The 22,291-nt window shown below is 38.8% G+C and overlaps 2 protein-coding genes across 2 annotated transcripts in view; both read right to left on the reverse strand.

Moving 5' to 3' along the window:
* LOC132116370 (ephrin-B3-like) overlaps positions 1 to 14,439 on the reverse strand; it is a 72,841-nt gene extending 58,402 nt beyond the window's left edge. Inside the window, exon 1 of the mRNA XM_059525190.1 lies at positions 13,315 to 14,439. Within this exon, the coding sequence (XP_059381173.1) occupies positions 13,315 to 13,463 (149 nt within the window). The 5' untranslated portion in view covers positions 13,464 to 14,439. The remainder of the gene's footprint in view (positions 1 to 13,314) is intronic.
* A 2,356-nt stretch (positions 14,440 to 16,795) lies between these two features.
* LOC132128472 (uncharacterized) lies at positions 16,796 to 20,280 on the reverse strand. Its single transcript, XM_059540179.1, has 4 exons — positions 20,218 to 20,280; positions 19,494 to 19,568; positions 19,345 to 19,449; positions 16,796 to 17,106 (listed from the first exon to the last, which is right to left on the reverse strand). The coding sequence occupies exons 1-4, from the start codon at positions 20,278 to 20,280 to the stop codon at positions 16,975 to 16,977; spliced, it is 375 nt and encodes a 124-aa protein (XP_059396162.1). The 3' UTR covers positions 16,796 to 16,974.
* Positions 20,281 to 22,291: the final 2,011 nt, after the last annotated feature.

Here is a 22,291-nt window from a genome sequence, read left to right on the forward strand (position 1 = left end):
CCTCTTAGGAAATTTAACCCCAAAGTTGGATTTGATCCAGCGCTCTGAGCTATAACATTTTTTTAAACAGACGTACGCGTTAAAGCTTTTCTGCAGAAAGAAAAGAAACTGAAAAAAGGGGTGAAACTCAAAGCCGACCGCACTCAGAAGTGCCTCTCAAGGCTGGGCTGAATTATAGGAAACGCAGCTGAAATACTGAAGCGATATTAAAACATGGCATCAGTACCCGGGGCCAGACTGGAGCTGCCGCCCAGCTCATGAATACAGGGTTCACCCTGCCGCCCCCAACACCCTGCCTGCAGTACTCTGCAAACACACAAACGCTTTACGCTTCTCTTTTACACAGTCGAGGAAACACAGCTCTGAACTATGCCTAGAAACTCAAAAGCGATGGCAGTGTCATCTGATATTATAGTCAAGTGAGGGATGCATACGTTTAAACTTTAAAGCAAGTTCACTCAAAACGAAATGAATGCACTTTAATAGTTGTTTAAAACCTGTGCAACTTTCTTCCTTCCTTGGAAAACAAGATACAGAGTTAAGCATAATCTTAAAAAAAACTTACTTTTCCATTCAATTAAGGGCTGTCAAACTTTAAACACAACAAAAAGCACCATACCGGTTGTAAACTATTTTTGTTGTTGCTGTTGTTTGTTCAAATAAAAATGTAATCATCTGAAAATCTTTCCATCTCAGTTGCTCTCTCATTCAATTTAAATCTAGCGTGTCAAGACATATCGCATCAGGTAGAACCATTGTGTGACATGTTTTTAATTGATATATTGCGATGGTTATTTATAAGCTGAAACTGAATATTTTCCACTAATAGGGACTTACATTTTTTTTTTAGTTCAAAGATACTGTGTAACTTTAAAAAAAAATGTATGGGGCAAAAGTTGTATGGACTCATTTTTGGGGGTTTTGCCACACAACTGAAAGCTCATTATTAAGAGCACAGTAAAACATACCTTTTCAGCTGGTTCAACGTAGAAATAAAAGTTCACGACCACCCGCTGTCTTAAAAATGGATTACTTTTAGTTAATTTTTCTACAAAAATTATAAAAACTGACAATTGGACAATTGGAGTTAAAGAGAAGAAATAAGTTGAAATAACTTAATTGTGCTGTATATTAAAATTCTGGCTGATAATAATAGCATTGCATTAATTTATTAAAAATAGCAATGCATTAATATATTAAAATAATACAATCGTCATCAAATATTAAAAATAAAACACTAAAAATGAAATGTCTGAAATGAAACATTTTAAAAGGTACTGTATAGTGAATATTTCCAATGTCAATATATACATAATACGTCATACAACCTCCTCACAGCTCATTACGTAAAAAAGTGGGAATGCACCAATATTAAACTTCTGCATAAGAAGCTGAAAATTAAATATTACAAATATAGAAAATGGAATAACATGAAAAAATAATACAGTTGTCATTAGGTTATATATAATAATTAGCAAACAATTAAAATTAAAATGTATTAAAAGCTAGTGATATGTCCGATATTGATCAATGCCGATAAACTTCAATATTATCTGAGAACTTACAAAGTACTGGATGATATATTATGCATCGCTTTAAAAGGCGCACTCTCAAAATTCTATAATATACTGAATATTCTTGGGTGTTGTATTTCCATGAAGAAAATACAAGTCACATGTGTTCTGAGTGGCATGAGGGTGAGTAATTGATGACAGAATGTTTATTTTTGGATGAACAATTTCTTTAAGGGAACTGATTCAGCACTGATTACAACTGTTGATGGTAGTAATTGTAGTCTCCGACATTTGTTTTGTCCATGTAAAAAGCGATCAATGACAATAGCAGGAAACAGCGCTGCTGGTGGGACTGGTTTATGTTTCCTAACATGACGGATTCTTCAAGCTGAAGTGTGCAGAGTAGTCGTGGGAGGACCATGCGTTCTCGTTAGGCTGGAACACGGCCCTAGTGCTGTCACCAACTGAGTACAGCGTTCTGCTTTCTATAAGGGAAGACTGTGTGTGTGTGTGTGTGTGTGTGTGTGTGTGTGTGTGTGTGTGTGTGTGTGTGTGTGCGGCAGGAAGCCTTCAGGGTCGTGATCCATTGACCATCTCTCACACTCTGTAAGTAGGTCACGTCAAACCCCAGGCCCCCTAACTGACAATTACAAACTGTCACACATATACACACGCTAGGGCATTTTGGTCATTTTGTCTACTCAAGCACTGATAAATCAACTGATTACTTGAGAGGAGTGGACGGAGGAGGGGGCACATCTGTGCTATTTTTGTAAAATTTCTTCCATTTACATGTGCCCGATTTATAAAGGAAATAATATATTAGTGCAATAAAAAATACAACACAATAATACACAGTTCAAAATGTATGTAATTGAAAAAACACCTCTTATGGACACCAAAGCTGCACTTTTTTCAAATCAATTTTAAATGATTTAATTCATCCTTGCTAAATAAAAGTATTTAATTTCTTGAAGAACATTACTGACCCCAAACTTTTCAACAGTAATATGCTGAACTTTCCTAACATACAAATTCGTATTTGTCCCTGATATATTTCATTTTAACTGAACTGGAGGATTTCATACAGTTAAACACTCTCTCTCTCTCTCTCTCTCTCACACACACACACACAAACAGTATTTTTAGCACAGGCCTTAACACAAATCATAGGTCCTCTGTCAAAATCAGACAACACTTATCACTAAAACAGCACAGTCAGACGCCATGGAGGACAGGAAAGGTTTGCACATTGTGTGCACTTTTAATAGATCTGCCGATGTCCCAGTTTCCTTTGATAACTTTTGTTCCTCTCCTGTGTTCTTAACTGTAGAGACAACGGTGCAAATGAAGTCTGGCTCCGTGTGTCCGTCTGCAGCTCTGAGATCAGTCACCTTCGGCCCGAGCAGCAACATTACAGACCCCAGAACAGACAGACAGAGATATCTGATCTTCATCACAGTGGACAGATGGCCAAACCGACTTCAAACCGGCTCTATCCTCTGATTAATATTGACCGCCAATGATTTTGTCCACTAGAGAAACATTTCAAAGCTGGAGTATAGAGTAAACGGTGCTATCTCACACAGATTTTAGCCTCCAGACCTTTAGATCTGGAATCAGTCATGTAAAACTTGCCTTTCCTTTGTTTCCCATATCAGAGCAGATTCCAGATCAGAAGGCAGACAGAGAGGCAGGGGAAGTCAATAAAAGCAGGCCTGGGTGGCATGGGCTAATCTATAGTAGTATGGAGGTTTTCCTCGGGCTAATTAAGTTTACGATTCACCTAATCAGCTCTGTGGAAAGAGGAAGCCTGAAGAGAACAGCAAGAAAATTTGGCATTGTCGGTGGTTGCCAGAGTAGTGCTTACTGGCCAAAAAGTGTCAAAAACACCCATCTTGGTCTGTAAACATATGGTTTGTATGCTATACTATTCAAAAATTAGGATTTGGTAATTTTGGGGTCACCAGAGCTACATTTATTTGATCAGAAATACAGTAAAAAAAAATAATACAGTTAACTGTTACTCCATTCCATCCATAAAATAAATGTTTTCTATTGTAATATATTTTAAAATGCAATTTTTTTTCTGTGATGGCAAAGCTGAAATTTACAGCAACCCAGTCATCTGTTTCACATGATCCTTCAGAAATCATTCTAATATGCTGAATTGGAGTGCATGAAACATTTCTTATTATAACAAATTCGCTGTGCTGCTTAATATTTCTGTGTAAACTGTGATAGCGATATGTTTTAGGATTATGTGATGAATAAAGAGTTCAAAAGAACCCCATTTATTCAAAATTGGTGTTATTTGTAACATTATAGATGTCTTTACTAGCTCTTTTAATACATTTCATGCCTCCTGGCTAAATAAGTAATGTCTTTAAAAAATATTAAAACAGTAAATTACACCAAAACAAGGACAGAAAGAAAACTTCCCAGTCTCATTAGCCAAATCCAGATCTGATGGTATGTGCGTGTGTCTTTGACCCATGCTGGACCTTACGGCAGCAGGAGAGGATGATCCTGATTAGTAAAGGCGGTCTGTGTGAGAACGAACCAAATCACACACACACACACGGAAAGCCTCCTGGCCAACGCTCATGTGACCCTTTAAATCTGTGAATGGAATTAGCCAAAAAAGAAAGACAGTGAAAACAGAAGTGAAGGTCTTAACATCTATAGCAGCAGGTGGGCACAGACCCTGATCAGCTTTATTACTCTTAAAAAAAACACACACAAGGAAGACAGCAGAGAATGAGCTGAACCCATTCTCTGTTTCATATTCGGTCTGCGTTCGAATATTAAGGCTTAAGTGAGGAGGCCCAGTTTCCGAGAACTGTCATCACATACCTGCACACACAAACACACAGATTCAAACAAACACAGAGTGATGAGAGATGTTCAAAGTGAGACCACACACACACACACACACACACACATGTACCATGCTGCTGGGCTTTAGGAGGCCCCAGGAACACAACGTCCCCCGCACGTCAGCACGAGTTTAACAATCAAACCGTGTGTGTGATGATCAACGTCCTTTCAATTATTTCTAAATAGTTTAAATGAACACCCCGCAAACGTCAGGATGTATTTGGGCACATAGAAGTGTGTTTGTGTAAACATGTGTTCAGGGGCGCAGCCAGGAATTGTGGGCCCCATGACAAAAAAAATCTAATCGGGCCCCCTTGTTGTCACCACATCTCTAGGACCTAACTGTCCCATCAAAAGCTTTACATAACTCTAATCAAAGGCTTGCAACTGTCTTGCTTCTTGTAGTTCAATACTAGTACTAGCACAATATTTACTGTTGGTGATTTGTAAATGCAAGTCTGCATACAGTATGCAGTTCACTATTTGAGGCAATTTTAAAAGCCACCATAAAAATGTCCTTAAAGCAACACTATGTAACATTTTTTACCTTAAAGTAATGTTTCCAAAATCCTTTCAGTGGTTCATCAAGTCGTAACAGGGTGAAAGGCACGTATGCCTCCCTGAAGTCCCTAGAATGATGCTAAGTCATTAACACAGTGGTAGATAATTTATAAGTAGTTTTCAAATTAAAATAATCATTAATTCTTCTCTCTTTAGACCAAATCAGTTAAGTTTATGAGAAATTTGAATCAAGGAATACATTTGGAAAATCTTGAATAAATTATGACAATTTTCATTTTTGGGTGAACTATCCATTTAACAGAAGTGAAAAAAGGAGCACCTTATAAAAAATAATAATAATTTAAAAAAAAAAATATATATATATATATATATATATATATATATATGTGTGTGTGTGTGTGTATGTGTGTGTGTGTGTGTGTGTGTGTGTGTGTGTGTGTGTGTGTGTGTGTGTGTGTGTGTGTGTGTGTGTGTGTGTGTATTAAAGAAGCACAATAAGGCAAATACAATAGAGATACAAATTAAACGGATTTTTCAGATACTGTAGGTTTTACTTAACATGTATACATTAACGTCTTTTGTTGGTTAAAATTAATGACATAGGTATCTAATTTGGAATGCTGTCCTTTTAAGAAGGAATGCATGCATTAAATACTGACACGCGTTCAGTTTTCACACACCTGTTCACGTTCACTAAATCCATAACCTACTGTATTTACGAGAGATACTCGGTAAACATTTGGACTGCTGTGTGTGTATTTGAGCGCTGAGAACTGATCGCGCGCTGTAGGTGAGAACTGAGGAAGTGGAGCGTGCGCGCGCGCAAGAGAGAGAGAGAGAGAGCGCACTTCTATCAGCGTGATTCCGCTGATTCACAAACTTTAAGTTAATTGGCACGAATTGTGACTCCCGGGAAAAACGGGATGTCTGGTCATCTCATCCCTACCCCTTCGGGTGCTGAGGCCATTGTTTCAGATCGCTAGTTTGCGTTTTATTAGCCTATCCATCCACTGCGGCTGACTAGATATACAAACGGCCTTTATCTGATCGCAGTCCAATGACAGTGAGCACATTTTGAAAGACAATAGCCTATAGGATGCATTTTGAATGTCCGGTAGTCCTCAAATAACATTATAGTCCAGTCTTGTCTAGTTAACGAAATGCTGCATTAATTTCGTCATCAGATATTATTTTTAGCTCATCAACGTTTAGTCTTAGTCACATAAAAAATGTTCGTTAAGGAATATTTTTCGTCGTTGTCTTCGTTAAATACATTAACACTGTTAGCGCGCATAGACAGTAAAAGAAATGGACACAGCGACTCCATTGGAACTCAATTGAGAAAAGTGAAGCCCATTTTTAGCACTTCCGTTTCTGACGCGCAGACTCAAACTAAGCTTGATGACGTCAGCAACCTGTCTGACAGATGTAAATCTTCTAGTAGCTGTGCGTACAAACTGCCATCGTTAATCTTGCAGAGACGGCGAGCTTGAGCGGGGAGTTCTTTGGCGTGAGTGAGCAGGGGTAAGTATTCTGATTAATTATTTTGTATAGTATTTTAAAATGTAACACCAGGGCTTGTATCTATGGGCTTCTCTCTTGACGTCTCCCCGATTGCCTGCGAGCTTCTCCTCCTGTCTGTACAGTAATTTCTCTACTGTGCCACAGAGAGTCGAGTGGTTATGACGCAATCGTTAGCCTATTTTTACAAAAACTTTTTCTATGGGGCCATAATGTAATATAGAAGGTAATGGAGCACTTTATACATTGTTGTGTATCTTTAGAAATAATTAATGGACAAATGGAGTCTTTAAACGCCTCAGATGTAAAGTTATTCGCTGTCAAAGTGACGCCAAAATGAATGGGAGTCAATGGGATGCTAACGCAAGTGAAGTTCTGCTACAAGATGGCGGCACGCGGCCGACTTCAACTTCCGGTCGACTTCCTTCCCGCCGTGCATTGATTGACTGCAACTAACAAAACACCGTCACTGATGAGTGCGCTAAGGCAGGACCAATATGTCGGTCGGTCAATATGGATGTTTTATTTTTTGGTCAATGGTGATATTTAACTTTTATTGCCAAAATAAGTCAAATCAAAGACATTCATTTTATTATTATTTGAAATATACTCAATGATGATGGTTTATATAGTGTATAATATAATAAAAAATTTAAATTAGTTTTTACCTATTTGTTGGGCCCCCTGTCAGTCAGGGGCCCTTGGAATTGTCCTAACTTTTCCCCCCTATACAGCGCCCATGCATGTGTTCCTTATATTTGCATCACACATCCCCTGAACACACTTCTGGCTGTCTCTGCAGGGACGGCGCCTTTGTTTCCCCATTATATAGCCCTGTGTGTGTGTGTGTGTGTGTCTGGTCTGCAGGCAGGCTGCAGTTATTCTGCCACATCAGCTGAGAGCCATTTTCACAGCTCCTGTTGCTGAGAGCTCGTAAAGCTTCCAGCAGACCCTGCACCACACACACAAACACTCGCAATTTTCCCTACTTCTCCCTCCAGGGTACTGAGAAGATGCTATACAAGAGCTCAAATGCTGTTTCACACACATTCGTGCAGGACAACTGTTCATCTAATATAGCATATGCACTACACATATGCCATCTAAAAGAGGAGACAACATTATTATAGAATTATTTGTATTTTTTACTGACCAAATACTGGACCCTAAAATTCCTAAAAGGAAACTTTTTACATAAGGATGCCCCAACAGGTAAATAAATAAACTGACTTTACTTACTAACTGGTAGTTTACTTTCTAATCATCAAAAAATCCTTGAATATACATATTAAAATGATTTCTGACGGACCATCCAACACTGAAGACTGGAGTAACGGCTGTTGAAAACTGTAATAATATTTCATAATATTACTGGATTTTGATCAAATAAATGCAGCAGATAAGAGACTTTTTTAAAAGCAGTGTGTGAGTGTGTATAAATACATATTTATTTAACTTCTGGGGACAACTGCACCCTCAAATCATAGATAGGTAAGCCTATAAGCTCAAACAAACACACTCGGCAGCGTATGCTGACACACAAATACACACTCTCTTTCTTTCTTTTAGACAACACCAGTGATGCTGCACAAACAGTCGAGCATTTAAACTTTATGAATAAAACCAAATTTCCCTTGACCAAATGAAGTGAATCCCCTCAGGAAGCTTAAATGGATCTCCCCAGTTTAGCAAATGAACACAGATTCAATCCTCTAATCCAATTGTGAGCATGTAAAAAAAAAAACTTATTTATACATTTACATTCATTCAGCAGATGTTTCTGCAAGGCGACTTACAAATTCGGACTTTCTGAACACAACAATGCATGTCAGTGACCTACTGAGATCGTGTCTTCTTCTAATCCCTTCACCCAATGCCCTCCCTCCCAAGTTTCCCTTGTCTTAAGCCTGAGATCGGTTAACTAGCGCTTTTATCCGAGCCCAATTAGCCTGCGATAAATTAATTATTAAAAATCCAGTGGGGGTAACATGTTTCTTTGAGAAAGAGAGCGCTGATACAAAAGGCTCATCACGCGTACACACACAGACCCTGTGACATTTATGATAACACACAAATCCTTACAGTTACCCACAATATTCATTATCGGAAAACCCCCACCACAGGTTTGAGCTGGATCTGAATCTCTGAAACGCAATTACCGAAACGCACAGTGATTTCGAGAGAAGAACAGAAACCTTCTGAACCGTTAGTAACCATTTGGGATCAAATTACCCAACCAGCATCTCAACATAGTCAATTGGAAGAATTACACGGCCCTAACTGACCCCTCAGAACATCAGTCAGAGATGTGTTCGCTCATCCAGAGAGAGCCGGGTACCAAGGACACACAAACACACTTTGTCTTTCTTGTGTGTAAACAATGTATCAAGAGGAGTGAATGTCAAAAGGTGAAGGACGCTTCCAAAGCTCACTGAGAAACACTATTACTGTTTACTAAAAGTCCTCCTTCGTGCTTATTCAATCTCAAGAAACCATTTTTCATCTACGCCTTCTTAATTAAATATAAATTCCGGAATTACATTAAAACTGCAGTGTCTAAGAACAAACACAATTTTTGCTTTACAGATTTTTTTTTACCCTAAGCAGACAATTTCAAGGTGATCTTTGTGCTGGACTTGCATTTTCTTAAGCCTAACTCAAACTGACATTCATGGCTTAGAAGATATTGATTTTGGTACATTTAAGGATGCGCCCCGCTGTTCCTCCCTCTTCTCTCGATCCCTCTTTCCTCCCATCACTTCTTAGCTGTGTCTTCGCTCCCCTGAAGGCTACACATGTTTCTAATTTCGCACGAGGAGGAGAATGGCAGCGCCATCGTGAGAAGTTGAGATGGAGTAGTAGTAATGACGGAGAGATTGATGGGATTGAGCGGGTGAATAAAACACTCTACAGGTGCAGGACCTCATCTTCAAAGCACTGAGGAGCAGAGGTTCACTGATCCCTATTAAATATACAGCACTGCCAACAATGTAACCTGCGTACAGCTACTTTTAGTGCGAACTGTGCAGACTCCTGTAGCCTGGAGCAAAACCACACGTTGCAGATGTCTTGTAAGTGTGTGTCTGCATGAGCAGTCAAATTTACACTGCACTGTGTATTTTCAAATCAAATATGAATATGGCGACACTGTGTTTGTGTAAAGAAACCAGACTTTCCTTTACAGTGTTCAAGCTACCGTACGTCACAATAATAAGTGATTAATACAACCAAAGATTAATTAATATGTAATGTATGTTGCTTAACACGTAAGGCAGATTGTCCTGGCAAATTAATTTGCCGATATTTTGCCATTTTGATATCGTAAGCCATTAAAAATGCATGCTTCATTTGCCAATTCGATGGACTGTTCATCAGTGTGCGTCGCTAGGCCAGGGCTTGACGAGGATATAGCCCCAACAGCCTGTTTCTTGGTGTCACTTTCATTAACATTGAAAAATACAAATTAAAAACCTAAAAAAAGGTGGAATGGGCCAAGGAACACAAGCAAGCAACGCGCAAACTGTGTGCAAGAGTTATGTCATTAATTCACTACAGAGAATGTGAAAGTAAAAAAACTGACGCCTGCATTACCGTGCATGTTCTTTTACAACGAGACACGAAACTAATCAAAATAATGTCTTAAAGTCTTAAATTATTCTCGGAATATTTCTCTTGTAACCTGCATAGTGGAAAAACATGAGACGAAACGTATTTCATGCTAAACAGGTTTTTTGTTTTTGAAAATCAAGCACAAAATAAAACTGCTCTTAACTTTCATTGATGACTGCAGTGTTAATAATTTTAATTATAGACCTATAATTTGTTGTATAAATGAATAGACCTGTTTAAAAATATATATATTTATTTATTTTTGGCGTTTTATGCCTTTATTTAGATAGGACAGTAAGTGACTGGAAATGATGTGGGACAGAGAGTGAGGACAGGAACGGGAAAGGTCCACGAGCCGAGACTCGAACTCGGAACGGCCGAAGAGCAACAGCGCTACATGTCGTAAGCCACAAGGCTATCGACGCGGACAAAAAAAATATATATTTTTTTTTTTTAATTAGGAGTCAGCTAATAGTCTAAACTTTAATTATCCTCAAAGTGCATCATGCAGTGATGCGCTATGAAATTATTGCGGGGCAATAATTTAATGTAATGTAATAATAAAAGTAGCCTAACCTAATAATAATAAGCCTAGGAAATAAAAAGAATGTAACAGGCCTACATTAATCAGAAATGCTAACTCCTCTTAATATTGGCTATTTTTGATGCTTTTGACAATATCTCTGGTTATCGCCGACACGATACGATGCATCTCAGCACGGGGAGGTTATCGCGGGGCGCCACCGCAGTGCTGTGTGGAAATAGTTGTATGAGCTGTTGCCACTTTTTATATTGTGAAAAATGAACTTTTAGAATTTACCATGTTTTCCTTCCAGTAGACATTAAGAGTGACTGAGATTTGATGGTCAGAAAAAAATACAATAATAATAATAATAAAACAATGAAAATCCCTACTTTCTCGCTTTTCTATGTGCATTCATGAATTGTATTTATTTGTAATTGTCATATTTGCCAGTTGGCACTAGAAGTTATATTACTAATAACAGTGACTTATGAGAAGTGTAATACCACAGAATTTTTTTTTTTTTTTTAATATGCCTTTTTCGAAGCTGCTGTATATAATAAAACACAAGGTGCCTGAATTTGCATGCTATTTAGATATATAAAGGTTCGTTATTTTCACTCAATTTAATTAGTTTTTTAGCACCCCCTCTGAACTGGTAAGCCCCTCCTTAGCACCCCCAACAAAAAATCCTGGAGCATCACTGCTGCCCATAAAAAATATATATATATATATATTGGTTTTCTTTTCTTTTTCTCTTAATTTCAAGTGTTCCTAAGCGAGTATGTAAATGTGTCAAATGAACACTGACCGCAATATGTCAAGAAATATGTGACCCTGGACCACGAAACCAGTAGCACATTTGTAGCAATAGCATACATTGTATGGGTCAAAATTATCAATTTTTTTTTTTGCCAAAAATCATTACGATATTAAGGAATGATCATATTCCATGAAGATATTTTGTAAATTTCCTACCGTAAATATATAAAAACTTAATTTTGGATTGGTACAACTTTATTTGGACAACTTTAAATACTATGATTTTTTTGCACACTCAGATTGCAGATTTTCAAACAGTTGTATTGACTGTGAGCGTTTACACTGCGAAATGACGCGAATTCGGATCATTTAAAGTAAAATCCGTGAGAAAACCAGCGCCCACTGCTGATCGACTTACATCGATTACAAGTGATTGAATCAGTTAAAAACCATTGTCATCGCTGCGCGTCTCCTTCTCAGGTAAAGGTCAAGCAGAAGACGGTCACGGTCATGCCCCCCACCCGCGCTCCCGTTTCAAATTAGGTCCCCACAAACCCTTGCTAGATTAACACAAGCAACACCGACACCAACCCTCATTAAGAGCGTCTGCCAGCGGCCACTGGGACAGAATAAAGCCCCTCCATAACCCCCAGCAGCATCTGTTGAAGCGCACAGCCCGGTATATGCGCCACATGGACACATTAAAAACCTATTCGTCTTTCAAGAGCTCGTGGCACCACTAATAGCCCCTCATAACCCACATACCGATTTAGACCGGGCACACAAGTGCTCCCACGACGCCGGGTGTCCATTTAAACAAGCCCAGTAATGACAGAAGGGCGAAAGAAAGAAAGAAAGAAAGAAAGAAAGAAAGAAAGAAAGAAAGAAAGAAAGAAAGAAAGAAAGAAAGAAAGAAAGAAAGAAAGAAAGAAAGAAAGGGGTCTGCTCGGCCATAAATCGTCGTTTATGTGCCGGACAAACCGCTTGCATGGGTTTCTTTGGCTCCCCACTAAATGAATTCACAGTTGCTGGGTTGCAGAAACCTCCCCCTTATTTACGGATATATAGTATGAGAAATCTAGCTGTAAACGATCCCCTATTCCTTCCTGCTGCAGGGGAAACAGTGTCACCTGCGTGACTGGAGTCATCAATTTTGTAGCGTGAAATGGCACTGATCGACCATCTAAAGGTAACACCTGCGTGTAAAACTTTTCACTTTAGGTGTTTCCACGCTAACTAGGTCCAGTAAGGTGTCGACTAGGAGTAAAAGCTTACTCCTTTTGTTTTAACTTACTGACATGACAGCAGAAGTTGCCAAACTAATAATAGGCTAGTCCCTGAAAAGGTGCAGTTTACATTTTTCAGTTTCATTTAAGGTTGGAGTTGTATTTTACAGAGTTATCACGCAGCCTATAAATAAAAGTGCAATTGGTTTTGAATTCATGTAAACATTTTTGCATGCTCTTTTGTTTGAAATGCTGTCATGACAGAAGTTAAGTTGGTGACTGGAGACACTCTAAGGGCTTCTACACCTTCTCACAAGTTAAGCAAGAACGTTTTACAAAGGCTACATTGTTTAAGTGGCATTAAGACGGAAAAAATAGCCTACTTGGTGTTAAACAACTAAAATCCATGCCAATCTAACTGGAGCGTATCTGAAGGAGAGTCAGTCTCAATAAACAGCGGTAACTGTGGCGGCTACTGTCGTAAAACTCCTCAACACACACCTTCAATGAAATGTGGCATTTATTAGTCTGGCGACATTGATGCTCGTAACTTCTGCAGACTCGTGATTATCCACTAAGGGGCTTGTCTGCGTAATAGCGCTTAACAGCTTTCTTTCCCCCTGCGAGAGACGTTTCAAAGCCGTCCTTTAACGATTTGTGCGAAAACACGAGGCGTTTGACTATCTCCAACGCAAAGCTCTTCTTAAATAAACGGGGAATAAACGCCGTGCCCAATGCCTTTAGTTGCAGCTCTTACCTTTTGTTCATGGAATTCCAGTAGATGGGCTCCATGTTGGTCGCCGTGATCCCGAGTAAATCCACTAAGAACATCAGGAGAATTCCCAATCCATTTTCACAGCCCCGACTCGCCATTTGAAATCCCGAATCCCGTCTATTTACTCCCATCAAAGCTGCGTGGGATACTCTCCCAGAGGTCGGAGATCTGTGGACTCGGAACTAATCGGGTGTGCTTCAGGTGAATCCGTCAAGTGTGATCAGGAACGTGTTTTGGGAGCCTGCATTGGATATCTACTAAAACACACACACATGCGGGAGGACAGATTAAACAAAGGTGCAGTCTGTGTGGATTTTAAGGAGAGAATTCCACACACACAAAAAACGTCTTTAGGGAAAAGTAGCTCGTGGACAATATTACTCCGCCGCGATTTCAATTCCCACAGCCGTTTTCTTGCAATTCTTTCTTGCAAGAGTTTACTTTTCCAGTATTTCGTGATGCTTATTGTTTTTTTCCGCGGCTTTCAGACTGGATCTTTCCCATTCCCCCTTTCACTCCCACTTCATTCTGTTTTCCCCACGAATTAGGACGGGAATGTGATGGTAGATGGACGATGGCTTGGGAATGAGCTTTTCCTCGCCTCTTCAGAAGAACATGTTGATGCTGGATACAGCTGCCTCTCTTTCTCTCCTCTAGTTCTCCAGTTGGATTTTCCTGCTCGCGCTCGAGATTCCAATAATTCCGCATGCACTTGAAACGATGCGCGCGGCTAGCAATCCGTAAGGCTATAATTAACGCAAAGATAGCAAAACGAAACTAATCAATGCATTTTAAAAACAAGCATATCACCTGGACACAGATTTACAAATGTGCCGAGACTGGCAAAATTATTGCCAGATTTTCCAGGGTGGAAACAAATATCGCAATCCTTATTCATGGGTCTCGGTTGCAGGGTGTTTGAGAATGTGCTCGGATGTGGCAAGTCATTAGATAGTTCATTTCTCATCTGTCCTGCTTGGATTCTCTCGATGTGTCTCTCTCACTGGCTGCAAATCCGACTAGTGAGACTTGTTCCTAACGCTCGGCGCACACTGACAGACTGAGATGTTTGAGAAAGAGAGAGAGAGAGAGAGCAGAAGGGAGGGGGGAAGAAGAGGTGTGCGCGCTCGAATAGGAAAAATCCCATCTTCTGGCTGGAGTGCGCACTAACGGAGCGGATTTTTCTTTGGGGGATTTGTTTTTCCGCATGCAGAGGTGCTATTAAATCAGTCACGAACACATCCATATGCCATGCAAACATATTTCCCAACGCTCATGTAAAGGATCCTCTGTATCCATAAATAAATGATACCAGTCTCAGTGCACGTACATTTTTGTGACTGCTTCTCTTTCCATTTGATATGATGATCGTGATCCCTGGCACCCGATCACACCGATCCGCGCTGTCTGTGCGTTCAGAAGCGACGGCTTACGGAGCTACAGCGCCCCCAGTGCATTCGCTGGTAACGGTGCATGTAATAACATTTCATGCTGGTGGTAACGACACTAATGACAAGCTTAGTAAGATATGCAGCAGATAAAGAACTTGTTTAATAAATATCCCTACCGTCCAGTTGAAACTGCAGTGATTTTCAGCGTTCTGCGTATGTGGAAACTTGGTAATTAATTGTGTTTGTATACCTGTCTATTGCATATAAAAAACTATAATTAGGAAGTGTATTATGGACTAGGCGCTGCTGATGGGACCCAATGCGTTAAGGCGGAGGAGTAAAACCTTGCCAACACTGACACCCGATGGCGAAGTAATGCTACTGCAGCCCACTAATTCTAAATAGCGCCCTGCGAATTTTGATGCCCTTTTGGACAGCCATATCAATTTTAAACGATTAATCCATCAATTTCATCCATCCATCCATTCATGTCACATATATTCTACTGCTGTCCCAATTCATCAAAGGACTTTAAATGGCATTTAAAAAATGGTACTTAAAGCTGAGATAAATAGCTATGCTTTTTAACGACTAGCAAACGTCTAGTAAACTAGGTCATTTTGTTTGTAAATTATTTATGTAGCAAGTTAGCAACGGCACAAATATTTTATTGTTTATTTAACGGTAATATGTGTGTCTGTTTGTCATTATGGAATCTTGCTGTGAAAGGGCACATATAGTTTTTTTCATACAACAATTTACAGTGATAATATCTAGTATACTGTACATTTGAATCAGTGTGTAACTAACAATACACACAGCACATGCTAATGTAATTAAAACAGGCCTACCAATAACAATGTGTAAGCTGCCCCAGGACATTATTACATATTTAATATGTTATTCTTCAGAAATGTCATTCACTACACTACAATGTAAAATATGATAAAGGTTTTTAAATATTCAGAATTATTTATTAAAATGTTATCTGATAAACTATTATTTCAACATAGTTTTACATGCAGACAGAGAAAATATGCTGTACTCACTTAAATCTTACAAAACTGCAAAGATTAACATTTTAATATACAATTATAAAGTACACTTTTTACATAGCCTACTGGAAATTACAGGAATAATATACATACAGTAATTTATGCAATTTCCCCTATTTATTATGCAACTGTCAACACATTTCATAGCTATAAAATAGGTTGTAAAGATTTCAATCTTGGGACTGAGGAAGATAAACACATGAAGGAAAGTATATTTTAGATGTTTTTTTATATAATTTCAAACCACTTTCAAGCTGTTGCGGTTGCAGTGCATCCAATATATATTCAAATGACAAATATTCCTAAAGTTACTAGAAAATGTTAGACAAATGCTTAAAAATTATTTTGCATGTACTGCAGGCCATGGCAAAAACCCAGACGCTGTGATGTGAGCATCACAAGATCACAGTTAGGAGGTGATCTCATCAGTCTGTGTCGCAGTGTCCATGAGACCTAGCTCTCTCCCCAGTCTGCGCAGCTTTAACAGGTAATTAGAGAGGAAGGAGGAATCTGTCAAGTCCACAAACCACCTGTACTGGCCTGCACTCTCTGAAAGACAGCAAGAAGATGGAAGCACACAAACATGCTGATTGCATTTCAGTTAGACAGGTGGATCATCATAATGACAAAAGTTGGAAACGTCTTCAAGAAAAAGGTCAAATGTCAATACTGTTGTCTATTAAGACAGTGAGGAACACAGACTCATGCGGGGAAACAAACTAAGCTTAATAAGAACCAAACATCAGAGGACATGCTGGCAGCGGAAAAGAGAAAGTTCTGTTATTCCGTCATTTTGTTGCAGGGTGTTGCAGATGCTGGATTTGAGCGGGTCCCCTTTTTAGAGCTGTTCATTTATTCATGATGACCTCATTACAAGGGCTGACCTTAAACTCTGCTTCATACTGAATGCGCTCCCTGCAGGCCTGCTCCAGACTGTCCTGCAGCTGCTGGAACACACACACTCCGTCATGCACCATTTCAGAACATTATTCAAAAGAAAGTAAGTGGTGGAGAAACTGTTGGTGAAGACAACAAAATCTATATATTTTAGGATTATTGAAGAAAAGGGAGAAAGCATACATATACAAAGATAGAAACTAATGAAATTTACAAAAGGTGGGAAGGAGAAAGAGAATAGCTGAGATGCATCACAACAGGAAGCTGGGGTGAGCAGGAGGGGTGTTTCATGGGTATTTTTACCTGTTTTGTAACTCGTATATCTCCTCTTCATGTCTGTCCTGTAGAGCCCGTTTCTCTCTTTCTGCCTTCATGTCACACTCCTCACGAATACTTCTCTCAGCATCCTGCACACACCTCCTCACACACTCCTGAGAAACAGAGGAAAGCAAAGAGCAAAGTGAATGAATCACAGCTCTACTCGAGTCAGATTTTAAAGTTTGCAAATTTTGTTTCTTCAACTATTTACATAGTAAACTATATTTATATGTAAACTAAACAACTATATACATATAGTAGTTAAATGAGTAGAAACTGTTGATTATTTTGATTTGCATACAACAGAACCTTATGCAAATGTTCAGTATGCACGTCGTTGACCCATGCAATGCTATTCATTATTTACAATTTTATGGGAGGGTCAATATTACTGTAAGGTGCTTTTTGGTGTCCAGTACATAACTCATTTGCCTTGATAACATAAAATTAACCCAAAGGTTGCGGGTTCGAGTCTCGTACCGGCAAGGATTAGGTGAATGGTCATATTAGGAAATCCGCCCCTTTAACCACATCAACTCTGGGGACCCACCGGTGGGTCCAATATTGCATATGCCTAATTCTCAAAAAATCAAAATAACAGCTGAAGTGGTTAAGAAAAGGCCATCCCCTTTAGTGACATCAGGACAGCAAAAGTTTTTTTTGTGTGTGTGTCTTTTCAGTTGCGGGAATTTCAACAGCTGAAGTAAGTTGGTGACTTTTCAATTAATAAATTTTGTTCTTCTGAGTTTGCTTACTTGCTTCTTCAAAGCTTAACATGTCCACCTAGTCGGCATAAAATATGCCAGAAGGGATTAGAATACACTATTTTCTAAATATTTATGTTTAAATATAGCCTACCAAATTCTGTTCAACCACCAGACTAAATATTTATCTAGTCACAGTTTGTTGTAAGCTATGCTCATTGAAGCTCAAAGTGTCCACCAAGTGTCCATGAAAACATATTTAACAGTAATATATATGTCCATGACAGGGTGGACATATCTTATAGTTAATGATTCAAATAATGGCCCATAATTATCTAAAAAAAAATAATAATAATAAAAAAGAAAAATTAAAAAATTGTGGGAGCGCAGCTAATATGTTTCTATAGTAACTACTTGAGTGTCTGCTATTTATGACATGACATAAAGCAAATGGGAAATTAAAACCCACATTTTTGAGTATTGTGAGGGTTGAAAGGAACTCTATGGTGATATTTACCTGGGAATTCAATCAAATCTGCTTCTTTTTTGTGTATGGTGTATGACTAGTATAGTTTACCATGTTACACTTAATTTAGTTAATCATAGCCTATATTGCACATGATTTTACATAGAAACCTTAGTCGTGCGTTTGCATAAAGGTCTGTATGAGATTTTTGAGGGGGCACAAAATTCTGGAAACTCAATGAAATTAAAAATTATTGTCTCCTTAATTTTCAGCCCTACGATATTAGTTCTGAAATGTTCTTTCATTAATGATCAGTTCGACGTTGCTTCGAAAGCAGCAAGATTTTGGGTGCAAAGCAGCGCTTCTTTTTTTACAACTTTCCGCCAATTTCCCAATGAAAACGAAGGATACCATCATCACTCTTCTCATTTTATTTAAACACAATTAGCTCCATCTTACCGCAGCCAGATTTAATATTGAAACATTACTGTTACAGTGTTCATTCATTCTGTGAACATCCACCTAATTTATAATTCCCTGGAATGCACTAGGAATATTTCATTTTTCTCCCCCAAAATCCTCGTGTCTTTCCAGGTTTGTTTTCATACAGATGCTGTATAATGTAATTGTTAAAAGATATTACTATAATGATATTTAACACTTCCATAATATTGCTACGGATAGAAAGGAGGATTTTTGGGAGTTACCCACGGTATGTTGAAAGTAATTTGTTAATGCTTTTACACTTTTAAATTTCCTTTTAGTGATCGATGGTTAAAGGGCGAGTTAAATGTCACTTCATAGTACCCAGTTTATAAAAAACTTATTATTGTGCTCATAGGGTGAACTTTTTGCTGATTAAGTATAAATGGAAGTTATTCCCATAATTGGCGCAAAGTATCATGGGGCGTAAGAAAAGATGGATAGACCTCGTGTAACTCTGTCCGCCTTTTCTGCCCTGTAGTCTTTGCAGTGTGTTCAAGCACAACTATTTGTCCCAGACACAAGAGACGTGAAGCGACAACACAGTCGGCTTACTTTGCAGCTATAGTGTGTCACATCCTTTATGAAGCTGGCCTTAAGGTAGGTCATCCCAATGTAGCTTTATCTGATTTATCTATACTGTGGGAAGCAAATGTCCAATAACAACAACGGACAAACAAGACCACAGACACTCACACCTGTGTCTCTTCTCGTACAGTGTGTATTATTTTCTCTCTGGTCTCCTCTGTTTCTTTGTGCTGCTGTTCTTGCAGCTTCCTGCAGGCCTCCCCTTCGGCCTGGACCTCAGGCTTTCACAATGAGCTCTGAACTGGGCCTTCAGCTCGACCTGGAGCTCCTGCCTCATTTCAGCCTCCAGCCTGTCCCTTGCTCGCAGGGCCTCTCGAAAACTGGCCTGCAGACTCTGGGGAAGAGGTGATGGAGAAGAAATACAGGGGATAAAACCGAATGGGGAGGACAGAGAAGGATGAATTGAGAAAGGGAGAGATGAATAGATGATGAAGATATTGGGATGAACCCGGAAAGTGGGAGATGGAGAGGTAGAGAGAACACAAGGAGACAGCAGGCGTTAGGGAGGGAGAGAAAGAAAAGGATGGATGATCAGTGTTGGCAGGGCAACTGTACTGGGCTTTTGAAGAGGAGAGTCATCTCTGAGTTTGGCTGCTGCTTGCTTTCCCTGGAGAGCAATTACACAAGCAATTACACCCTATTACAAAAGCTCTTCTCATTTCTCTGACACAATGGCAAAGCTTTGACTGCTACTGGCGTTGGAGTAGCAACCGGATCATTCATTAAATCTGACACTCAGATGCAACGAGGAGAGAAGTTAAGGATTATGCTGCTGCTGCTGGACAGGGAAAAAGAAGTTGAATTAGAAGCCGACTCTTTTTATCAGAAAGTTTTAATCAAGTCCTAATAAAATCTCTCTGGACCGCTCCCCTGGAGACTGAAATATGGCTTTTTGAATTCCAGGAGACAAGCGTTTTACAGTCTAATATGTCTGTATTAATTACTTTTTTGACATGGTTCACTTGAGGATTACAAATATTCACCTCCTCTTGGAGTCTAAGGGCAGCGCGTTTCTCCTTCTCTGCCAACTGCTTTAATTCCTCCATTAAAGTCAGGGTGCTCCTGTTCAATTGCAGTCTGTAAATTGACAAAGTTTGTGGCCAATTTTTGGTGGTCTTCTGTTCTAGCATTGGGAGATGACCATGGACATAACTGTTCTCCCAGTTTTGAAAAAAGACATGGCTCAAGCATGAAAATCAATGTTTGAAACAGATTGTAATCTTCAAAAATACTTATGGCTGTTAAATAATATATGTTATAAATGAAAGATCTTATGCATGCCTCATGAGGAAATGTCTCAGATGCACATAGGAAAGAAAAAGCATAAATGTTATCTCTAATATCTCACTCGTTTATCCTGGACACTGACAAGATTTAATGGAGAGCAAATGAAAACTTTGGTTTAAGTCTTTCCACATGTCCCTCCTGTGGAAAAAGACCCACATCTCCTTCTAGAGTTTCAGAATGAAAAACCTTCAAACTGATATGCCAAGATACCAAAGTAACAAGATTTTTCGAAATATTTCTCATCAAATTCTTCCAAGACTAAAGTATGTAAGGATTTTGTCCACATTCATTTATAGTTCTATACAGGTAATGCTAACAACAGTCATATGTGTGTAAACTTATTATTTATTTAGAAACATAACCAAAAATGTTATATGGCTAGCTCACCCAGAAATACAAATAATGTCATGTTGTTCCAAACCTGAATGATTTTATTTCTTCTGTGGAATATTAAAGAACACATTTATGAAAACTTTTTTTTTTTCAGTCAATGGGGTCCATTTGTTTTGCTTTTGAACAACAAAGTCATGCAAGTTGAGGGTGAATAGAATTTACATTTTTGGGTGAAATATTCCTTTAAGACTTTGAGTGAAATGTCTTTTTGAGTTCTGAAAGAGCAACTTCTAAGCAAGTAGACTTTCCTTAGGGTGAGTATATATATATTTTTATTTCTTTCAAATACATAATATTCCTTCTTGTGCATAAACTCAAGTATAATTTTTTACCTCTCTTTTGACATTTCTGTATTTGTTAGAAAAAAGTCCAGTAGCAGACACTGTGGTAGTAAATGTCAGAATCATTAGGCTGGACGTGGGGAGGTTGATGACGCTGATTGCTCTGTGTTTTGTTATGGTTGTCCAAGGCAGAGAATGTTCTGTGCTGTCCTTCAGAAAAAATTCAGATTATACTACTGGAGGAGAACCTAGATGTGCCCTGGTACGTTCTAATGAAGGCTTGACCATATGACCATATGTTTGTGTAGTATTAAGGCTACACTCACCCAGAATTTCCTGCCCTCCACCACGTCCACCTTTTCTTTCAGCTTTTGACTTACTGATGGTCGCTTAGCAACATTGACAACAAAACAACAGACTGTGCTGCTTAGCATTCAAGAATGATTTGATCCAAGATCAAGATTTGAGACAAGATGCCTGCCAGCATGTGTGTGTGTGTGTACGTGTGTGTGTATGATTGTGTGGAAGTGTTTTATGAGCAGCCTCCCACTGCGCTAGTCATTTGAGATGTTTTGCTTCAGGGTTCATGCTCATTTGTGGGTCACATTTTGTGCAATATGAAGAGCACAAAATGGAATATAATGCCCAAAATGGAATTTCACAGTTATTTTGAATCTGAAACATACGAGAAGATGTAACAGAAATATTCTGAAACAATAAATGAAATAAAAATAAATATAATTAAAAAAGCTAAGACGTACTAAAAAACATTTATTTTTAATAATAATACAATTTTATAGAATTAAATGAGTTTTACATTTTCTAAAAACAATATAACTGTTGCGTGCCCATGCAAAAGTTGCTGCCATGATGCTAGCTGTCCCTATGGCAAATACCCACTGGAGTGCCACAGGGCTCAGTATTTAGATCGCTTTCATTCTCCCATTACATCAAATCAGTTATCCTCACCTCTAACAACCAGGTATCCTCATGAATCACAGCATATCTGGTATTAATGCCTGGAAGAATGTCCATCATGTGAAGCTGAATTTATCAAAAAAATGCTGTTCATTCCTGTGAAGAACAAGCTTTGCCA

This window comes from Carassius carassius, chromosome 3 (genome assembly GCF_963082965.1).
Source record: "Carassius carassius chromosome 3, fCarCar2.1, whole genome shotgun sequence".
In the NCBI taxonomy this organism is placed as follows: Eukaryota; Metazoa; Chordata; class Actinopteri; order Cypriniformes; family Cyprinidae; genus Carassius; species Carassius carassius.

Coding starts and splice junctions, on each gene's coding strand:
- LOC132128472 (XM_059540179.1), bottom strand. CDS start 20,280: ATGGAGGAATTAAAGCAGTTGGCAGAGAAGGAGAAACGCGCTGCCCTT. Junction 19,450..19,493: donor AAATGAGGCAGGAGCTCCAG/GTCGAGCTGAAG, acceptor TGAAAGCCTGAG/GTCCAGGCCGAAGGGGAGGC. Junction 17,107..19,344: donor CTGTACGAGAAGAGACACAG/GTGTGAGTGTCT, acceptor TCTGTTTCTCAG/GAGTGTGTGAGGAGGTGTGT.